Here is a 16112-nt window from a genome sequence, read left to right on the forward strand (position 1 = left end):
ACATTTCATGCATTATTTTTGAAAAACTGCACCAACATTTCAAAACAGGATTTCCACCTTCTCTCTCTCTCTCTCTCCCTTTCTCTCTTTAATCACACCATCTAGCAACACTGAGCTCTAATTTCTGCATGAAAACAGTTGGCTGGAGCTAGGTGAGGATCATCTGCTCCAGAAGAATGCCGATTTGCAGTTTGCTATTTTCTCTACTCTCCCACACAGGGAAAGTCAGGTCACTCTAAGCATTAGTGGGTCACTATGAGGACTGACAAAGCAAGATCCCTGGGTTCTTCCCTTCCCGCTCTGACTATCTGGTGTCTTCCACTACTAGCATGGGTCTGTGACCTTCCATTTAGTAGCCAGGTCGAGGGAATGTGTAACAAACTTAGGTGTGAACCCAATACTTTGTACTGATCTTAAAGGCATTGGACTGAAGATTAAGAGTAAAGTAGCACGGGATCGGGTGGTAGCAGCAGCGGGTTCAGCACACATGGCGCGGGATATAAAGATCCCTGTTCGAGTCCCCTGGCTCCCCACCTGCAGGGGAAGTCGCTCCACAGGCGGTGAAGCAGGTCTGCAGGTGTCTGTCTTTCTCTCCCCCTCTCTGTCTTCCCCTCCTCTCTCGGATTCTCTCTGTCCTATCCAACAACAACAGCAATAACAATAACAACAACAAGGGCAACAAAAATGGGGGGGATTGCCTCCAGGAGCAGCGGATTCGTCGTGCAGGCACTTCTTCTAGCGTTTGCCCTTCTTCTGTAGCCAGTCAACAGCGTCAGGTTGAGCCTGATGTAAAGTTTCGAGACCTCCTTTGAATCTGGAGAGGTGGCAGTCGTTGACTATGTGGGTCATAGTCTGTCTGGAGCCGCAGGGGCAGTTCGGGTCGTCTCTGGCTCCCCAGCGATGGAACATAGCGGCGCACCGGCCATGGCCTGTTCGATAGCGATTGAGGAGGGCCCGATCATAACGTGCTAGGTCAAAGCCGGGTTGACGCTTGCAGGGGTCTGTGATGAGGTGTTTGTTCTTTACCTCAGCTGACTGCCAACTCTGTTTCCAAGAGTCTGGAACAGAGAAGTTCAGTGCAGGCGCAGGAGACCAGATTGGATGACAACGAGACGTCAAGCGCTGAACAGGGTGGGCGAAGATAACACGTTTGGCGAAGGACAGCCCCTCAACATTAAGTTGGAGGACTCGAAGAGCGGGACCAACAGCTTGAAAGTTGTCAGGAGCTGCTTGTTGCTGGCTTTGAAAGTGACTGGGATCCATGTGGATTCAGTCGGCTAGGAAGGATCGTCAGTTTCCCCAATGAATGGGTCCTCACTGGATGCACCACGGGAAGGTCGATCCAATGCATCCCAACTGAGCAGGCACTGAGCCCCAGTGATAAGCCTGGAGGCAAAAAAAAAAAAAGAAGCTGCAAACTTAGCAGCATACTGGCAACAGGGCACCCATTTCCCAGCACCCACTGGGAGTGGAATTTGCAGGGCGTGCAGCAGAAAGGGTCACTTTCATACTTTCGCCCTATTCTCAGAGCCTAGCACAGGAGTTGACACAGCGTAACAGTAACTTCTTTGTTGAATGAATGAATGAATGAATGAGTGATGGTAGAGCTGGGGTGAGGGGTGTTAAAGGCTGGTCTGAAAAGGAAGGAGATTCTGATGAGACCCTCTCACTGTCACTCCAGGCTGAAGCCTGGAAGTCACCTGCCAGGTGTGTCAGGCTCTGTGATGGCGCAAAGACTCAGGGCACCAAAGGACGCAGTCAGGGCCACCTCCATCACCTACCTCCTCCAGCATCTAGTAAAGGATGGCATTCCGATTCTAGCATTTTTTTTTTCCCTTGCCTCTGCCAACAGCTGAGCGGAAGAACTTAGATCCACCCTGGAGGATCCCCCCCACCCAGCCCCTGGACCATGCCCACACCAGACATGGCCTCCCTGTGGCTTCACGCCGCAGAGGACCTCCCTGGGAGCCGAGTCAACGCAACGAGCCCGCGAGGCGGCTCCGTGCCCTTAGTCAACATGGCGGCCTCAGTGGCTTCAGCGCGGGGCGGGCGGTGCCGGGAGGCCGGTCACGTGAGCCGCCCAGCTGGGCGGACCCCGCGCGCGCGCGCGCCCCTCCGCTCGCCCGGCGGCTGCCGCTCGCTCGCTGGCTCGCTGGCTCGCTCGGCGGCGCTGTGCGGTGTGCGGGGCGTCGGGTCCCCTTCCCACCCCCCTGGCCGGCGAGGCGCGGCGGGATGCGGCGGCGGCCGTGGCGGGGCCGCGGGCCGGGCGGGCGGGCGCGGTGATGAGCGTCGGCGGTCGCCGCCATGTCCAAGGTAACGGCGCCCGGGTCCGGGCCGCCGGCGGCGGCGAGCGGGAAGGAGAAGCGCTCGTTCAGCAAGCGGCTGTTCCGGAGCGGCCGCGCGGGCGGCGGCGCGGGGGGCCCCGGGCCGGCCGCGTCCTCGTCGCCCTCGTCGGCGCGCTCGGTGGGCAGCTTCATGAGCCGCGTCCTCAAGACGCTGTCCACGCTGTCGCACCTCAGCTCCGAGGGCGCCGCCCCGGACCGCGGCGGCCTCCGCAGCTGCTTCCCGCCCGGCCCGGCCGCCGCGCCCACGCCGCCGCCCTGCCCGCCGCCGCCCGCCGCGCCCGCGCCGCCCGCCTGCGCCGCCGAGCCGGTGCCCGGGGTGGCGGGGCTCCGCAACCACGGCAACACGTGCTTCATGAACGCCACGCTGCAGTGCCTCAGCAACACCGAGCTCTTCGCCGAGTACCTGGCGCTCGGTCAGTACCGGGCGGGGCGGCCCGAGTCCTCGGCTCACGCCGACCCCGACCCGGACCCGGACCCCGAGCCGGAGCCGCCCGCCGGCCTGGGCGCGCAGGGACACGGCGAGGTCACCGAGCAGCTGGCGCACCTGGTGCGCGCGCTCTGGACGCTGGAGTACACCCCGCAGCACAGCCGCGACTTCAAGGTGAGCCCCGCGCACCGGGCCGGGGGCTGCGCCTGCGCATGCGCCGGGGCTCCTTGGCCAAAGCGTCCCCCCCCCCCCCCCCCGGGTTGTTCGGAGCCCTCTGACCACCCGCTCGGCCTTCCATCTGCCCGTTTTGATTTCCATCTGTCCATTCTGATTTCCGTCAATCCGTCCACCCATCCACCCATCCATGCGGCCGTCCAGACTGCCGTCGATCCACTCAAAGACTTTCCTGCGTCCACTCATCTACCTGCCCATTCATGTTCTTCTCTATCCACCCATCCATTCTAACTTCCGCCCGATGCTCCTTCCAGATTTCCACCTATCCATCCATCCATCCATCCGTCCATCCAGATTTCCACCTATCCATCCATCCATCCATCCATCCAGATTTCCACCTATCCATCCATCCATCCATCCATCCATCCATCCATCCAGATTTCCACCTATCCATCCATCCATCTGTCCATCCATCCATCCATCCAGATTTCCACCTATTCATCCATCCATCCATCCATCCGTCCATCCAGATTTCCACCTATCCATCCATCCATCTGTCCATCCATCCATCCATCCATCCAGATTTCCACCTATTCATCCATCTATCCATCCATCCATCCATCCATCCATCCATCCATCCAGATTTCCACCTATCCATCCATCCATCCATCCATCCATCCATCCATCCATCCATCCATCCATCCATCCAGATATCCACCTATCCATCCATCCAGATTTCCATCCATCCATCCATCCATCCATCCATCCATCCAGATTTCCACCTATCCATCCATCCAGATTTCCACCTATCTATCCATCCATCCATCCATCCATCCATCCATCCAGATTTCCACCTATCCATCCATCCATCCGTCCATCCATCAGTCTTTACAGATTTCCATCTATCTGTCCATCCATCCGTCCAGCATCCATCATTCTTTCCAGATTTCCACCTATCTGTCCATCCATCTTTCCATTCTAACTTCCACTCATCACTCCATCCGAATTTCTACCCACCCACCCATCCATCCTTCCCTTCCATCTAGATTTTCACCTATCCGTCCATCCATCTATCCATCATCCATCCTTTCAGATTTCCACCTGTCTATCCATCCACCCCATCCATCATCCATCCATCCTTCCAGATTTTTACCTGTCTGTTCATCCAGACTTCTATCCATCTACTTATCCATCTATCCATTCTAATATCCAATCATTCATGCATCCCTCCATATATCTGTCCAAATCTCCATCTTTCATCCATGCAACTTTCCATCCATCCAAACTTTCATCCACCCACCTATGCATCTCTTCATCCAAATATTCACCCATCCATCTCTGAACTCACCCATCCATCCACCCATCCACCCATCCACCCATCCACCCATCCGTATCGAGGATCAAATTCAAACTTTGATTCTTCTATCCACCTATTCATCTGTCTATCCAAATTTCTATTCATCAACCCATGCATCTGTGCATCCAAACTTCCATCCATCCATCCATCCATCCTCCCTCTTATCCTTCCATTCAACTACTCACTCACCCATCTGATTTTTTTTTTTTTCTTTTTGCCAGAGCACTGCTCAGCTCTGGCTTATGGTGATGCAGGGAATTGAACCGGGCACTATGGAGCCTCAGGCATGAGAGTCTCTTTGTAGAAACATTATGTTATTTACTCCTGCCCCCCCATCATATATATAATTTATTTATGAGCTAGAGACAGAAATGTAGAGGGAAGAGGGAGATAGAGTCAACTGCAGCCCTGCTTCACCACTCATGAAGCTTGCCCCCTGCCAATGGCAACGGGGGCTTGAACCTTGGTTCTTGCACATTGTAACATGTATGTTCAACTTTGATTCTTCCATCCACCTATTCATCTGTCTATCCAAATTTCTATTCCATCAACCAATCAAATTTCTATTCCTACCAACCCCCTGTTCATCTCTCCACCCTCCCATCCATCCATCCATCCATCCACCCACTCACCCCACCACCTTGCCTTCCTAAGGACTTGCTGTGCCCCAGGCCCTGAGAGGGGCTCTGGGACAGGATATAACAGTGAGCAGAGATGACCAGCTTTGGGTGTGTTGAACCTGGGTTCAGACCCCCGTTTTGCCTCCGGGCGGCAACCCCAGGCGAGTTACCCAGCCTTCCCTTTCGTAGCTCTGAAGGTGATTGATGCATGAGGCTGAACTCCGTGAATCAGCCATGTTTTCGGCCTTACCAATGGACACTTTGACAGGGGTTCACTTGGTCTGTGAATCATTGCTCTTGTGCCCAGTTTCCTATGCATTTGCTATTAATTGTGTCAGAATGAAACTGTTAACGATTCAGCGTGTTGTCACAGGTTTTTAGTCAGTTCAGGAGGTAGCAAGAGCATCACATCTGGGTTTGAAGAAAGTGAAGCCACACGTGGTGGCTGCTGCCGGGCTGGACAGGAACTTTCAGTGAAGAGGGGAGGCAGGGTTCCAGTCAGCTCCCATCAGGAAGAGGTGACATTCCACCATGGGAGCTGCCAGAGACGGTCTGAAGGAGGTCAGAGGAAGCAGCTCCCAGGGGTCAGGAAAGGGAGCAAGCCAGGAACGAACTGGATGCACTTGAGGAACCGCGCGGCTCTGGGATGGACAGACTTTTCCTGGAAAGGACTAGGCAGGAAGGGTTTCAGGCTTCGCTCGTCGGGATGTGAGAGCAAGGCCAGTATGTGAGGCAGAGACAACACACAGTTCCACAGCATGTTAGCCACCAGCATAGAAATGTGAGAAGTCGGCACAGGACTTTTGCAGTGCATTCTGATGAAAAGAATGGAATGCATTTTTTATTTTATTTTATTTTATTTTTTTTGGCAAGGGATCATGGGTAACCAAATTGGAGTTCTCGTTCGGCGTGGCCTTTCACCACGTGGCTGAGAAATACGCATCTCTGCAAACCCTTCTCGGCTCCCCTGGCCAGGCAGACACAGACGGTGGGCTACCTGTGACTGGGGGTCTTGCTTCCGGTACTGTAGCTGGAGGGCTGTGAGCAAGCTGCAGCCAGATGGTGTACGGTCACTGTGGCTACAGCAAGGATTTGGATTCTTACTCTGTGCAGAAAGGGCAGAGGCCCTGGGATGGTGGAAGAGGGGCTTTCAGGCTGGACATGGATATGGTCTTAAAAAGAAACCACACAGCAAGAAAGCGAATTCATTTTCTGTTCTTTCTCTCTCTCTTTCTCTCCCCTTCCCAATCACACCATGAGAGAGTCTCTGCTTGGTGTTAGGGTGTGCCTAACACCTCTTGTCTCTTGTTCAGTCCGTCACTTTTTTTTTTTTTTGAACAAAGGGAGAACAAGCTTCCAGTTCAGAGGCTCTGGCAGACACCAGCAGCTAGAATCTAGTAAAGTTATGCTTCCATTGGGTTTGTTTTTACATTCGTCTTCTATTTATGGCAAGCAGTACTGGCTTTTTGTTGATGTCATAAAGTTCCTTGGTAAAACGCATTTTCTAGACATTTCTTTTTAAAAATTTTTAAATATTTATTTATTTATTCCCTTTTGTTGCCCTTGTTGTTTTATTGTTGTAGTTATTATTATTGTTGTCATCATTGTTGGATAGGACAGAGAGAAATGGAGAGGGGAGGGGAAGACAGAGGGGGAGAGAAAGACAGACACCTGCAGACCTGCTTCACCGCCTGTGAAGCGACTCCCCTGCAGGTGGGGAGCCGGGCCTCGAACCGGGATCCTTCTTCCGGTCCTTGCGCTTTGTGCCACATGTGCTTAACCCGCTGCGCTACAGCCTGACTCCCTAGACATTTTTCTGTCATACGAGAGAGCTTGTGGACAAGAGAGAAACCAGAGCACTGCTTGCGTGCAAGTTCTGTGTGCTGCCATTCAGCTACTCCCTGGGTCTCAGAAGTACATGCATTGGAGTAAAAAAACCAAAGACTTGGTTACCACTCAAGAGTAGGAAACTGTCTGAGGGGTCAGACTTCGTTTTCAGATCTGCTTTCTGGCTGGGGGTCAGCACTGCCGGGGTGCACCCCTCCCCTTTTATTATCATTATCATTACTATTATTAGTATTTGCATTTACTTGTGTTGCTCTGTCCTGGTTTTCTTAGAAAGGAAAAAGTGGTTGCTGGCTGATCTCAGAAACCAGTTTTGTATAGCATCTTTTTCTTAAGATTTTATTTCTTGATTAATGAGAAGGGGGAAGAGAGTGAGAGAACCAGACATCGCTCTGGTACACGCACTCTTGGGGATTGAACTCCTAGGCCACTTGACAGCATCATCTTTGTATGTGAACATTTCCATTGCTTTTATTTATTTAGATTTATCTTATTGCCACTGGGATTATCACTGAGCTTCGGTACCTGCTCCTAACAGCATTTTTTTTTTTTTAATCAGAGGGAAACTGAGAGGGAGGAGAGACACTTGCAGCACTGCTCTGCTCTGCTCTAAAGTTTCCCCTACTTCAGGTGGGGCTTGGGACTTGAACCCAGTCCTTTGGTGTGATCTACTGGGCGTACCACTACCTGCTCTCCCCTCCTTGCGTTGCTTTTCTTTGTACGCCAAGTTGGAGAACAAAAATCGGTCAGTAATTCTAGAAATACAGAGACTAGTCTATAGGCATGCGTTAGCAAGGTTGGACTGACTCTTAGGACTTTAAAAAAAAAAGTAGAAAAATGCAGAGTCTGATTTACAAACATGTTTCGGCAAAGTTGAACAGATTCTTACAGACTTTTAAAATAAAAGTGTGATCTTTTGAACTGTTCGGTTTAACTTTGCGTTCATCGAATCACCTTCTGTGTGTTTTTCTTCCCTTCCTTTCTCCATGCCCCCCTACCCCCTGTTGCAAGTACTGTCTAGCCCAGAGTGCAGTGTGGAGGTGGAGGGACCGAGTTAAAGACAGTTTGGAACATTCCTTTGCGAGTTCCCCTCCATTCTCCTGCCTTGAGAACAGTCCCTTAGTTGCCTTGGCTTTTCTGCCTGTGACTGTTTCTGTGCAGTTGTTTTCGCAGCAGCCCTGGAGTTGGACCCCTTGGATCACTTTCTTTTTTGCCTCCAGGGTTATCGCTGGGGCTCGGTGCCTGCACCACCATTCCACTGCTCCTGGAGGCCATTTTTTTCCCCTTTTGTTGCCCTTGTTTTATCATTGTTGTGGTGGTTATTATTGTTGTTGTTATTGATGTCGTTGTCGTTGGATAGGACAGAGAGATGGAGAGAGGAGGGGAAGACAGAGAGGGGGAGAGAAAGACAGACACCTGCAGACCTGCTTCACCACCTGTGAAGTGACTCCCCTGCAGCTGGGGGCTCGAACCGGGATCCTTGCGCCAGTCCTTGTGCTTTGCGCCATGTGCGCTTAACCCGCCGCGCTACTGCCCGACCACCCCTCCTTGGTTCACTTTCTTAGTGACTCCTCAAAATGCTGTTCTATGGAGCAAGTCAGTTTATCCTTTTAACTTTAAGAGGACACTGACATGTCTGAGTTTCTCTTTGTTTTTTAACTAGCTTTCTTTTCTTTCTTTTTTGCCTCCAGGGTTATTGCTGGGGCTCAGTGCCAGCACTCGAATCCACTGCTCCTGGAGGCCATTTTTCCCTTTTGTTGCTCCTGTTGTTTATTATTATTTATTGTTGTTGCCTTTGTTGTTGTTATTATTGCTTGAGAGAGAGGAGGGGAAGATAGGAGAGAAAGACACCTGCATACCTGCTTCACCACTTGTGAAGAGACCCCCCCCCCTTCAGGTGGGGAGCTAGAGGCTCGAACCGGGATCCTTATACCAGTCCTTGTGCTTCGTGCCATGTGTGCTTAACCCGCTGCACTACCGCCCTACCCCCAATGAACTTTCTTTTTAAGATTATTTATTTATTTATTGTAATGTATGCACTCAACTGGGTGCACCACTGCGTGACCCCTGCATTAACTAATTAATTTGTTTAATAGCGGCAGAGAGAAATTGAAAGGGAAAGGGAGATAGAGAAGGAGAGAGAATGCCCTGCTTCACCACTTATGAAGCTTCCCCCCCTGCAGGTGGGGTCTAGGGTCTTGAACCCAGGTCTTTGTGCCCGTGCCCCCTCGCTCAAGGTTCTTAAAGATGCTCTCTGACTGCTGGTCCTCAGTGCCATTTCACTGTAAGAGACAGAGTAAGTTGTTTTATTTTTCCAGCGATGAAGGTGGTAAGTGTTGTTGTAGCAGTTTTCCAGAAAGCCCATAGGACAGAGTGATCGTACTGATAAAAGCGTGAGGCTCCTTCCAAGTCTGCAGCGCAACAGAAAGTAACAGATGAGTAGAATTTCCCCTCCCCTACTTTTATTTATTTCTTACTCTTTTGATTTTGTAGTTACATTTTTATATTTAGCTACATCCTTTAAAACGACATCCTGCTTTTTTTTGTGCATGATTTTTTATATATATATATATATTTTTATCAGTGATTTATGTCCCCCCTCTTTTCCCCCTCGAACTGGCCCCTTTGCTAGCGAAGAGTCTTTAGGTCACAGGGAATAAACGTGTGTGTGGGAGCAGCGACCCTCAAATTAGCAGCTGGGGAATCTACGCTGGCTCACGCCTCACACCTTAGGGCATGAGCTTATGCCAGGGGGCTCTGGATGCCGTGGGGAAGAAGTTCTCTCAGATGACAACAGTGACGCTGTCGGGAAAGCCCTTTTGCACAGACAAACAGAAAGAGTAGGTCCCGGTTGGTTCGAGAGAAGCGCTCTGTCTGTCTGTCAGTGTCGCCTCCGAGTTCATGCGAATGGAAGCGAGAGCCCACCAGGAGTCATCTAGGCCCCATTTAGACCTGTGGCAGAGGCTACTGGAGAGAGTAGCTGGCTTTCTGACCATTCCCTCCCCTGTCAGGTACTCTTGGGACCCTCTGAGAAGGAGAAGAGAGGTGAGAGGAGCACACAGTTTTAGTTGAGCCTTGGCTTTCTTATTCGGTGGGACTTCAAGAGCCAGCCTTGGGAGCTCTGCCTCTGTTGGCCTCAAGGTGCTCTGTATCTCTGTGGCGAGCTTTTCCCATCGCCCTGCCCTGGACTTTACAGTATGTTGTGGACCACAGAGCTTTCTTTCTTTTTCTTTTGATTTTTTTTTCTTTCTTTCTTCCCAGTTGGGAAGAACAGTTGTTATCTCAAGGGTCATTTCCCATCTTCCTAAAGTAACACACCTAAAGTAACCAGCCAACACACCTCACACTCACCAAAGTGCCGCCTCCCTCCCTCCCCCCTCCCTCCTCCGCAGGAACCGCCCCAAGCCCCTTCCCCCCCACCCTCCCTAATCTGACCCTCCCCTCATTATTGTCCTCAGATCTTTTGGTAAAGACCAAGCACTTATCAATATCTCACCCAACCTTTTCTTTGCTCTTGTTTCTTGAGTCCCGCTCCTGCGAGATCAACTCAGCTGGTGTTTCTCTTTCTCCCTGCAGGCAGCTCCTTTCACTTAGGGAGCTTCCCTCCAGCCCTGACCCCACTGCGGCTGCAGACAATCTGCCCTCACAGCTCAGGAAAAGTCCCTTGTTTGTGCTCTTACCCATTTGTTTATTTGGTGGCAACACCCAAGGCCGCCTGTTCTATTATTTTTAAAAATTATTTATAAAATGGAAATATTGACAAGACCATAGGATAAGAGGGGCACAACTGCCCGTTCCTTTTAACACAGATGCTTAGCTTGTACAAGGCCTTAGTGATTAGAGCCAGTTCTGCAGCATATATAGCAAGTCTCCTTTTCTGTTTTGTCTTTTTAATCTGAGCAACACTTTGGTAAAAAAGAAAAAAAAAAGAAAAGAAAAGAAAGAAAGAAAAAGCAAAGAATGAGTCTTAGCAGTGGCACTTGTCAGCCAAAGGGAGTGTTTAAGATCCTGCATCAGATCATCCAGTTAAATTTTCTTTTCTTTTCTTCTCTCTCTCTCTCTCTTTTTTTGCCTTCAGGGTTATTGCTGGGGCTCGATACCTGCACTACAAATCCACTGCTCCTGGAGGCCATCTTTCCCCTTTTGTTGCCCTTGTTGTTTATTGTTGTTATTGTTATTATTGATGTTGTTATTGCTGTCGTTGTTGGATAGGACAGAGAGAAATAGAGAGAGGAGGGGAAGACAGGGGCCAGGGGAGAAAGATAGACACCTGCAGACTTGCTTCACCACTTGTGAAGCGACTCCCCTGCAGGTGGGGAGCCGGGGGCTTGAACTGGGATCCTTATACTGGTCCTTGCGCTTCGCCATGTGCGCTTAACAAACTGCGCTACCTCCTGCACACCCCCCCCCCCCAGCTAAACATTTTCTAGGGGAAGGTTCTCAACCATCCATGCACATGCTTGGGCCTAGCCCCTGACATGGCTCTCCCTTTCTTTATTCAGACTCAAACCCTCTTTCCCTTACACAGGTCAGTGTTATTTCCTGGGGCTATGTCTACACCACTCCAGATGTGCATGTTGGTCTCTTACCAGCTGCTTAGGGAAATCCCAAAAGCCTCCCTTCCAAGGGAGCTGTTTCTCAAATTTTCTAAAACACACAGGAAATCTGTGGAACTTTTTGTGTGCTGACTTAAACCACATCTGCTGAGCAAGTACTGTGGGCAGAGAGCCTTAGTTGAGGGAGGAAGCAGGATTGTAGGACAAGATTCTTGTCCTCAGAGCACCTAACCTGCTTATGGGGAGGCTGACTAGGGGAGCTAAGGGGAGGGGAGGTCCAGTCATCATCTCAGTTAAGCTGCTACAAGTTCGTAGACTTCAGCCTGCGTGCCGCTTGCTGTGGGAGTCACCGAGGAGACAGTGCAAGGTGGTGTGGTCCCATCTGGCGTGGGACCTCACTGTCACAGGGCAGGCAGAGCTTCGCGAGTAGGTCCCGCTGAGCAGAAACTTGAGATTGAGACCTAAGAAGGAATTACGGTGTGGCCTTTCAAGGGTAAAAGGCAGGAACTGGGGGCAGACCTGGCAGGGCTTGCTAGTGGTTCAGAGAGCTAGGAGAGGGGGCTGAGATCAGGCCGGCGGCAGAGGGGGCCAGGTAGGCCGACTCGGGCCCTTGGAGGTCAAATAAGGAATTCAGATTTGAGTTTAAGCACTGTGGGCACCTGGTGCAGGTTCTAAAGTTCTGGGACTCTCCTGCTGAAATGTGGAATGAGTCTCCTGAGAGCCGAGCAGTGTGTAGACCAGAAGTAGAGAGAGACCAGAGAGGTAGCTTTTGTGACAGCAGGTGACAGAGCGGTAGACCGAGACACGAAGAGATTGGAGATCTCCCTGCAGGCAGCCGACATCACAGGATTTGCTAAGAATGACTCCTGCGGGGTTTGTGGTCTGGTGTCCCCCTGAGGCAGAGGGGGATGATCAAAAACGTCTCTGGACATTGCGCAGTGTACCCTGGGGTGCAGACCTGCCCCTGGTGTGGAGAGAGGGTGACGGAAATGTAGGGGCCAGTGCAACGAGGGGGCCTAATGACAGGCAGCCCTGCGAGGCTGTCACACCACTAAGCCGGTGCTCCTGGAGCTGTGCTGGTACTGACTGGGTGCCAAGGACGTGTTGGGGAGCCAAGCCGAGCTTGGGGAGGAGGCATCGAGCTTGGGAGAGGCCGGTCAGGGGCATGGGCTGAAGAGGAGCCCCAGAGACCTCGAGGGATGCAAGGGCCAGGCTGGGGCACACTGCTGGACATGGAGCAGTACAAAGAGCAGCTTGGCTTTTCTGGGAAGCCTCTGGGTCTGGGGTAGTGGGGGCAGGGAGCTGGGCTGGTGCTGGGGCGAGTGAACTAGGGGGCCATTCGGAGGCTGGGGACCTGGAGGGTGGGTGGTGATGTCGAGAAAGGCCCTGGAGAAGGTGAGGCTGGTCACAGCTGGAGCACAGCAAGCTCAGAACTTTACCAAAAACACCGCTCAATTCCGTTTTATCAACACTTGTTGGCCTGTGGTAACATTCAGTAGGTTAGGCAGGCGTTTGGCCTCAAGTGTTGCGTCTGTTGAAGACGCTGCTCTGGGACTTGATCTCGTCTCTGCAGCAGCAGCAGCAGCAGCAGCAGTAAAGGTGCTACTTAGATCTGAGCTGGGATTCGCAGGGCTCGGCTTCAAGTTGCATGCTGGGGAGTGAACCCATAGCCTTGAATGTGTAGAGCGCTAAGCTACCTCCCACTTTTTATTCTCCATTTGGTATGTGTTGTTGGGGGGTGGGGTGAGGCAGAGACAGGGAGAGAAAGGAGAGACACCAACCAAAGCACTGCCTCACCACCCCGAGCTCCCCTGGTGCTGCCCGTGGCGCTTTCACACTGAGCAGGGCTCTGACCAGAGAGCCTCAGGCCTGGATGTGGGCACTTGGCCTGCTGAGCCATCTCCTGGGCTCTGCATTGTGATGTCTGGTTACTTCTTTACTATTGCCACCAGGTCTGTCCTTGGGGCTTGTTGCTGGCACTGTGAATTCACTGCTTCTGGTGGTTATTTTTTCCTTTTTTCTTTTTATTTTATTGGATAGGACAGAGAAACTGGAAGAGGAGAGAGAGAGAGAGAGAGAGAGAGAGAGAGAGAGAGGCACCTGCAGATCTGCTTTATTGCTCATGAAGCTTTCCCCTTACAGGTGGGGAGTAGGGCTCAAACCCTGGTCCTTATGCATGGTACAGCATGTGCCTAACTCGGTGTGCCACTGCCTGGCCCCTGTGATTTATTGTTATTATTATTATTTTATGTTACTTCTAAAACACCTGTGTTTCTAAATATTACTCATTATACTGTCTAGTGATTTATTTATTTATTTGAGACAGAGAAATTGAGAGGGGAGGGGGAGGGAGAGATTGTGAAGCTTTCTCCCTGCAGGTGGGGAACAGGGATTTGAACCTGGGTTCTTGTGCACTGTGTGCACTTAACCAGATGCACCACCACCTGGCCCCATTGGTTACTGCTTTATATGACATCATACTGCCCTTGGTAACTACTCATCCAGCCCTCTGTCATAACTCCTTACTACTGTTGGAACATGAATCATGTGTATAGCTTTTTGCTTTGTTGTCTGTTTAGTAGAACTTTCAGACATGTCTCTTTGAGCATCAGCAGCTGATGGACTTTGGCTTTTAAATAATGTATTTTCTTTTTATATTTTCTTTTTTTTATTTATTCCATTTTGTTGCCCTTGCTGTTTTTTTATTATTGTATTATTATTGTTGTCATTATTGATGTCATCCTTGTATAGGACAGAGAGAAATGGAGAGAGGAGGGGAATACAGAGAGGGGGAGAGAAAGACAGACACCTGCAGACCTGCTTCACCGCCTGTGAAGCAACTCCCCTGCAGGTGGGGAACTGGGAGCTTGAACCGGGATCCTTATGCCAGTCCTTGTGCTTTGCGCCACTTGTGCTTAACCCACTGTGCTACCGCCCGACCCCCTAGAATGTATTTTCTATGAGAGAAAGAGACCAGAGCACTCCATGTGGTGCCAGCTCCTGAACTCGGGGTCTGGCCTTACTTAGGCAAGTCCTGTGCTCTACCTGATGAGCCCCTCCCTGGCCTTCTATTTACGAGAGAGAGAGAGAGAGAGAGAGAGAGAGAGAACCAGAGCATTGTTCCTGCACATCTGCTACCAGGGATCGAACTCAGACCTTGTGTCCGAGCGTCTAGTGCCTTATCCACTACGCCACCTCCCAGGCATTACGTATGTTATAGCATTGCTTTTAGAAAGGCAAATCATGTTGCTGCTAGATTGATTATGAACTTGACCCTGCCTTGTGAACGGTGCATGCTGGGTGTTCCAGGCCAGAGGTAGCATGAGTTGGGCTTAGTAATTTAATTTGTTACTGCCAACTATATTCTTGTTTTACAACTTTGTCTATTTTCATTTCCCCCAGTTTTTCTCTTTCTTTTCTTTACCATGGTAAAATGACACGCTATTTGTTATTCTAACCAATTTTAGCTACGAGTCTTTGTCAGTAAGTGCATTCACACTGCTGTGCCCCCACCCGCACTGTTCATTTTCAGGAACTCGCCGCCACCCCCAAACAGAAACTGTGCATTAAGCAGTGACTCCTCTGAGTTCGGTGCTAACCTCTTTTATTTTGGTCTCTTGTGGATTTGCTTATTTTAGATATTTTTGCACGAGTGGAATTATACAATATAAAATGCACTCCTTTTGAGGCTTATTTCACTTGACGTAACGTCCAGTCACTCACCCTGGTATAGCTAACTTAACTCAGTCCTTGACCCATGTGACATTTGTATGTATCGCCCTCAGTCTTTTGCTGCTGTTGTTCTCCGACGTTTCACACTGTGGGCGGTTTCAGTTTGTAATTGTGATCATCCCCACTGAGCTGCTGAGGGAGTTATTCTTGTACACGGGGTCATTTTTATTAGTTATTTTCTGCTAAGGTCTCAAAGTATTTCTCTCCAGTTGTTTGACACTAATTTTGGGTGCATGTGTAAAGTGGGGATTTATTTTAAGGTTTGAGAGGTGTAGAGAGAGCCAGGGCTGGGAAGCCAGTCAGCCCAAGTTCAAATCCTGGCTGTGCCTCTGATTAGGCCGGGAGGGGATGGGTCCCTGAACTCTCCGGACTTGTTTCCTCATCTGTGAAGTGGACGGTGAGAAAATAACCCTGCCTCCTTTATTGCTTTAAAAACAAATGAAAGGGGGCCGGGCAGGGGCACATCTGGTTGAGTGCACTGTTACCAGATGCAGGGACCTGGGTTCAAGCCCCCGGTCCCCAGTTGCAGGGCGGAAGCTTCTTGAGTAGTGGAGCAGTGCTACAGGTCTCTCTCTCTCTCTCTTTCTTTCTCTCCCACTCATCTCTCAATTTCCCTCCATCCTATCAAATAATAATAAATACTTAAACAAATAAGAGAGGGGCCAAGTGGTGGTACCCTGGTATCATGTACACAGTACCATGAGTGAGGACCCAGGTTTAAGCTCCTGATTCCCCCTGCAGGGAGGAAGCTCACACACTGGATTATAGTGCTACATGCATCTTTCTTGTTCTTTGTCTTGATCAGAAGAGGGGGGAAGAAAAAAAAGAGACTGCTGGGAATCATCATGCAGGTACTGAGCCCCAGTGGTAATCCTGGTGGCAGAGATGAGTGAGAGAGAGGGAGAAAGTGAGATCAAGAGCTTAGCATGGCAGCAAGTATGAACTGCTGGTGTGTGTGTGTGTGTGTGTGTGTCCGCATGTTTATAAAATGCTCCTCCAGATTTAGATTTCTGTGGGCCATCTCTGAGCTTTGTGTTCTCTTTTTATCACTATCTT

General features: G+C 50.6%; 1 protein-coding gene across 1 annotated transcript in view; it reads left to right on the top strand.

The window, feature by feature from the left end:
• Positions 1 to 2165: 2165 nt before the first annotated feature.
• The window catches only part of USP31 (ubiquitin specific peptidase 31), a 75699-nt gene continuing 61752 nt past the window's right edge, over positions 2166 to 16112 (top strand). The window contains exon 1 of the mRNA XM_060172841.1: positions 2166 to 2946. Coding sequence (XP_060028824.1) covers positions 2305 to 2946 — 642 coding nt within the window. The 5' untranslated portion in view covers positions 2166 to 2304. The remainder of the gene's footprint in view (positions 2947 to 16112) is intronic.

The sequence above is a fragment of the Erinaceus europaeus genome, chromosome 15 (assembly GCF_950295315.1).
Source record: "Erinaceus europaeus chromosome 15, mEriEur2.1, whole genome shotgun sequence".
NCBI lineage: Eukaryota > Metazoa > Chordata > Mammalia > Eulipotyphla > Erinaceidae > Erinaceus > Erinaceus europaeus.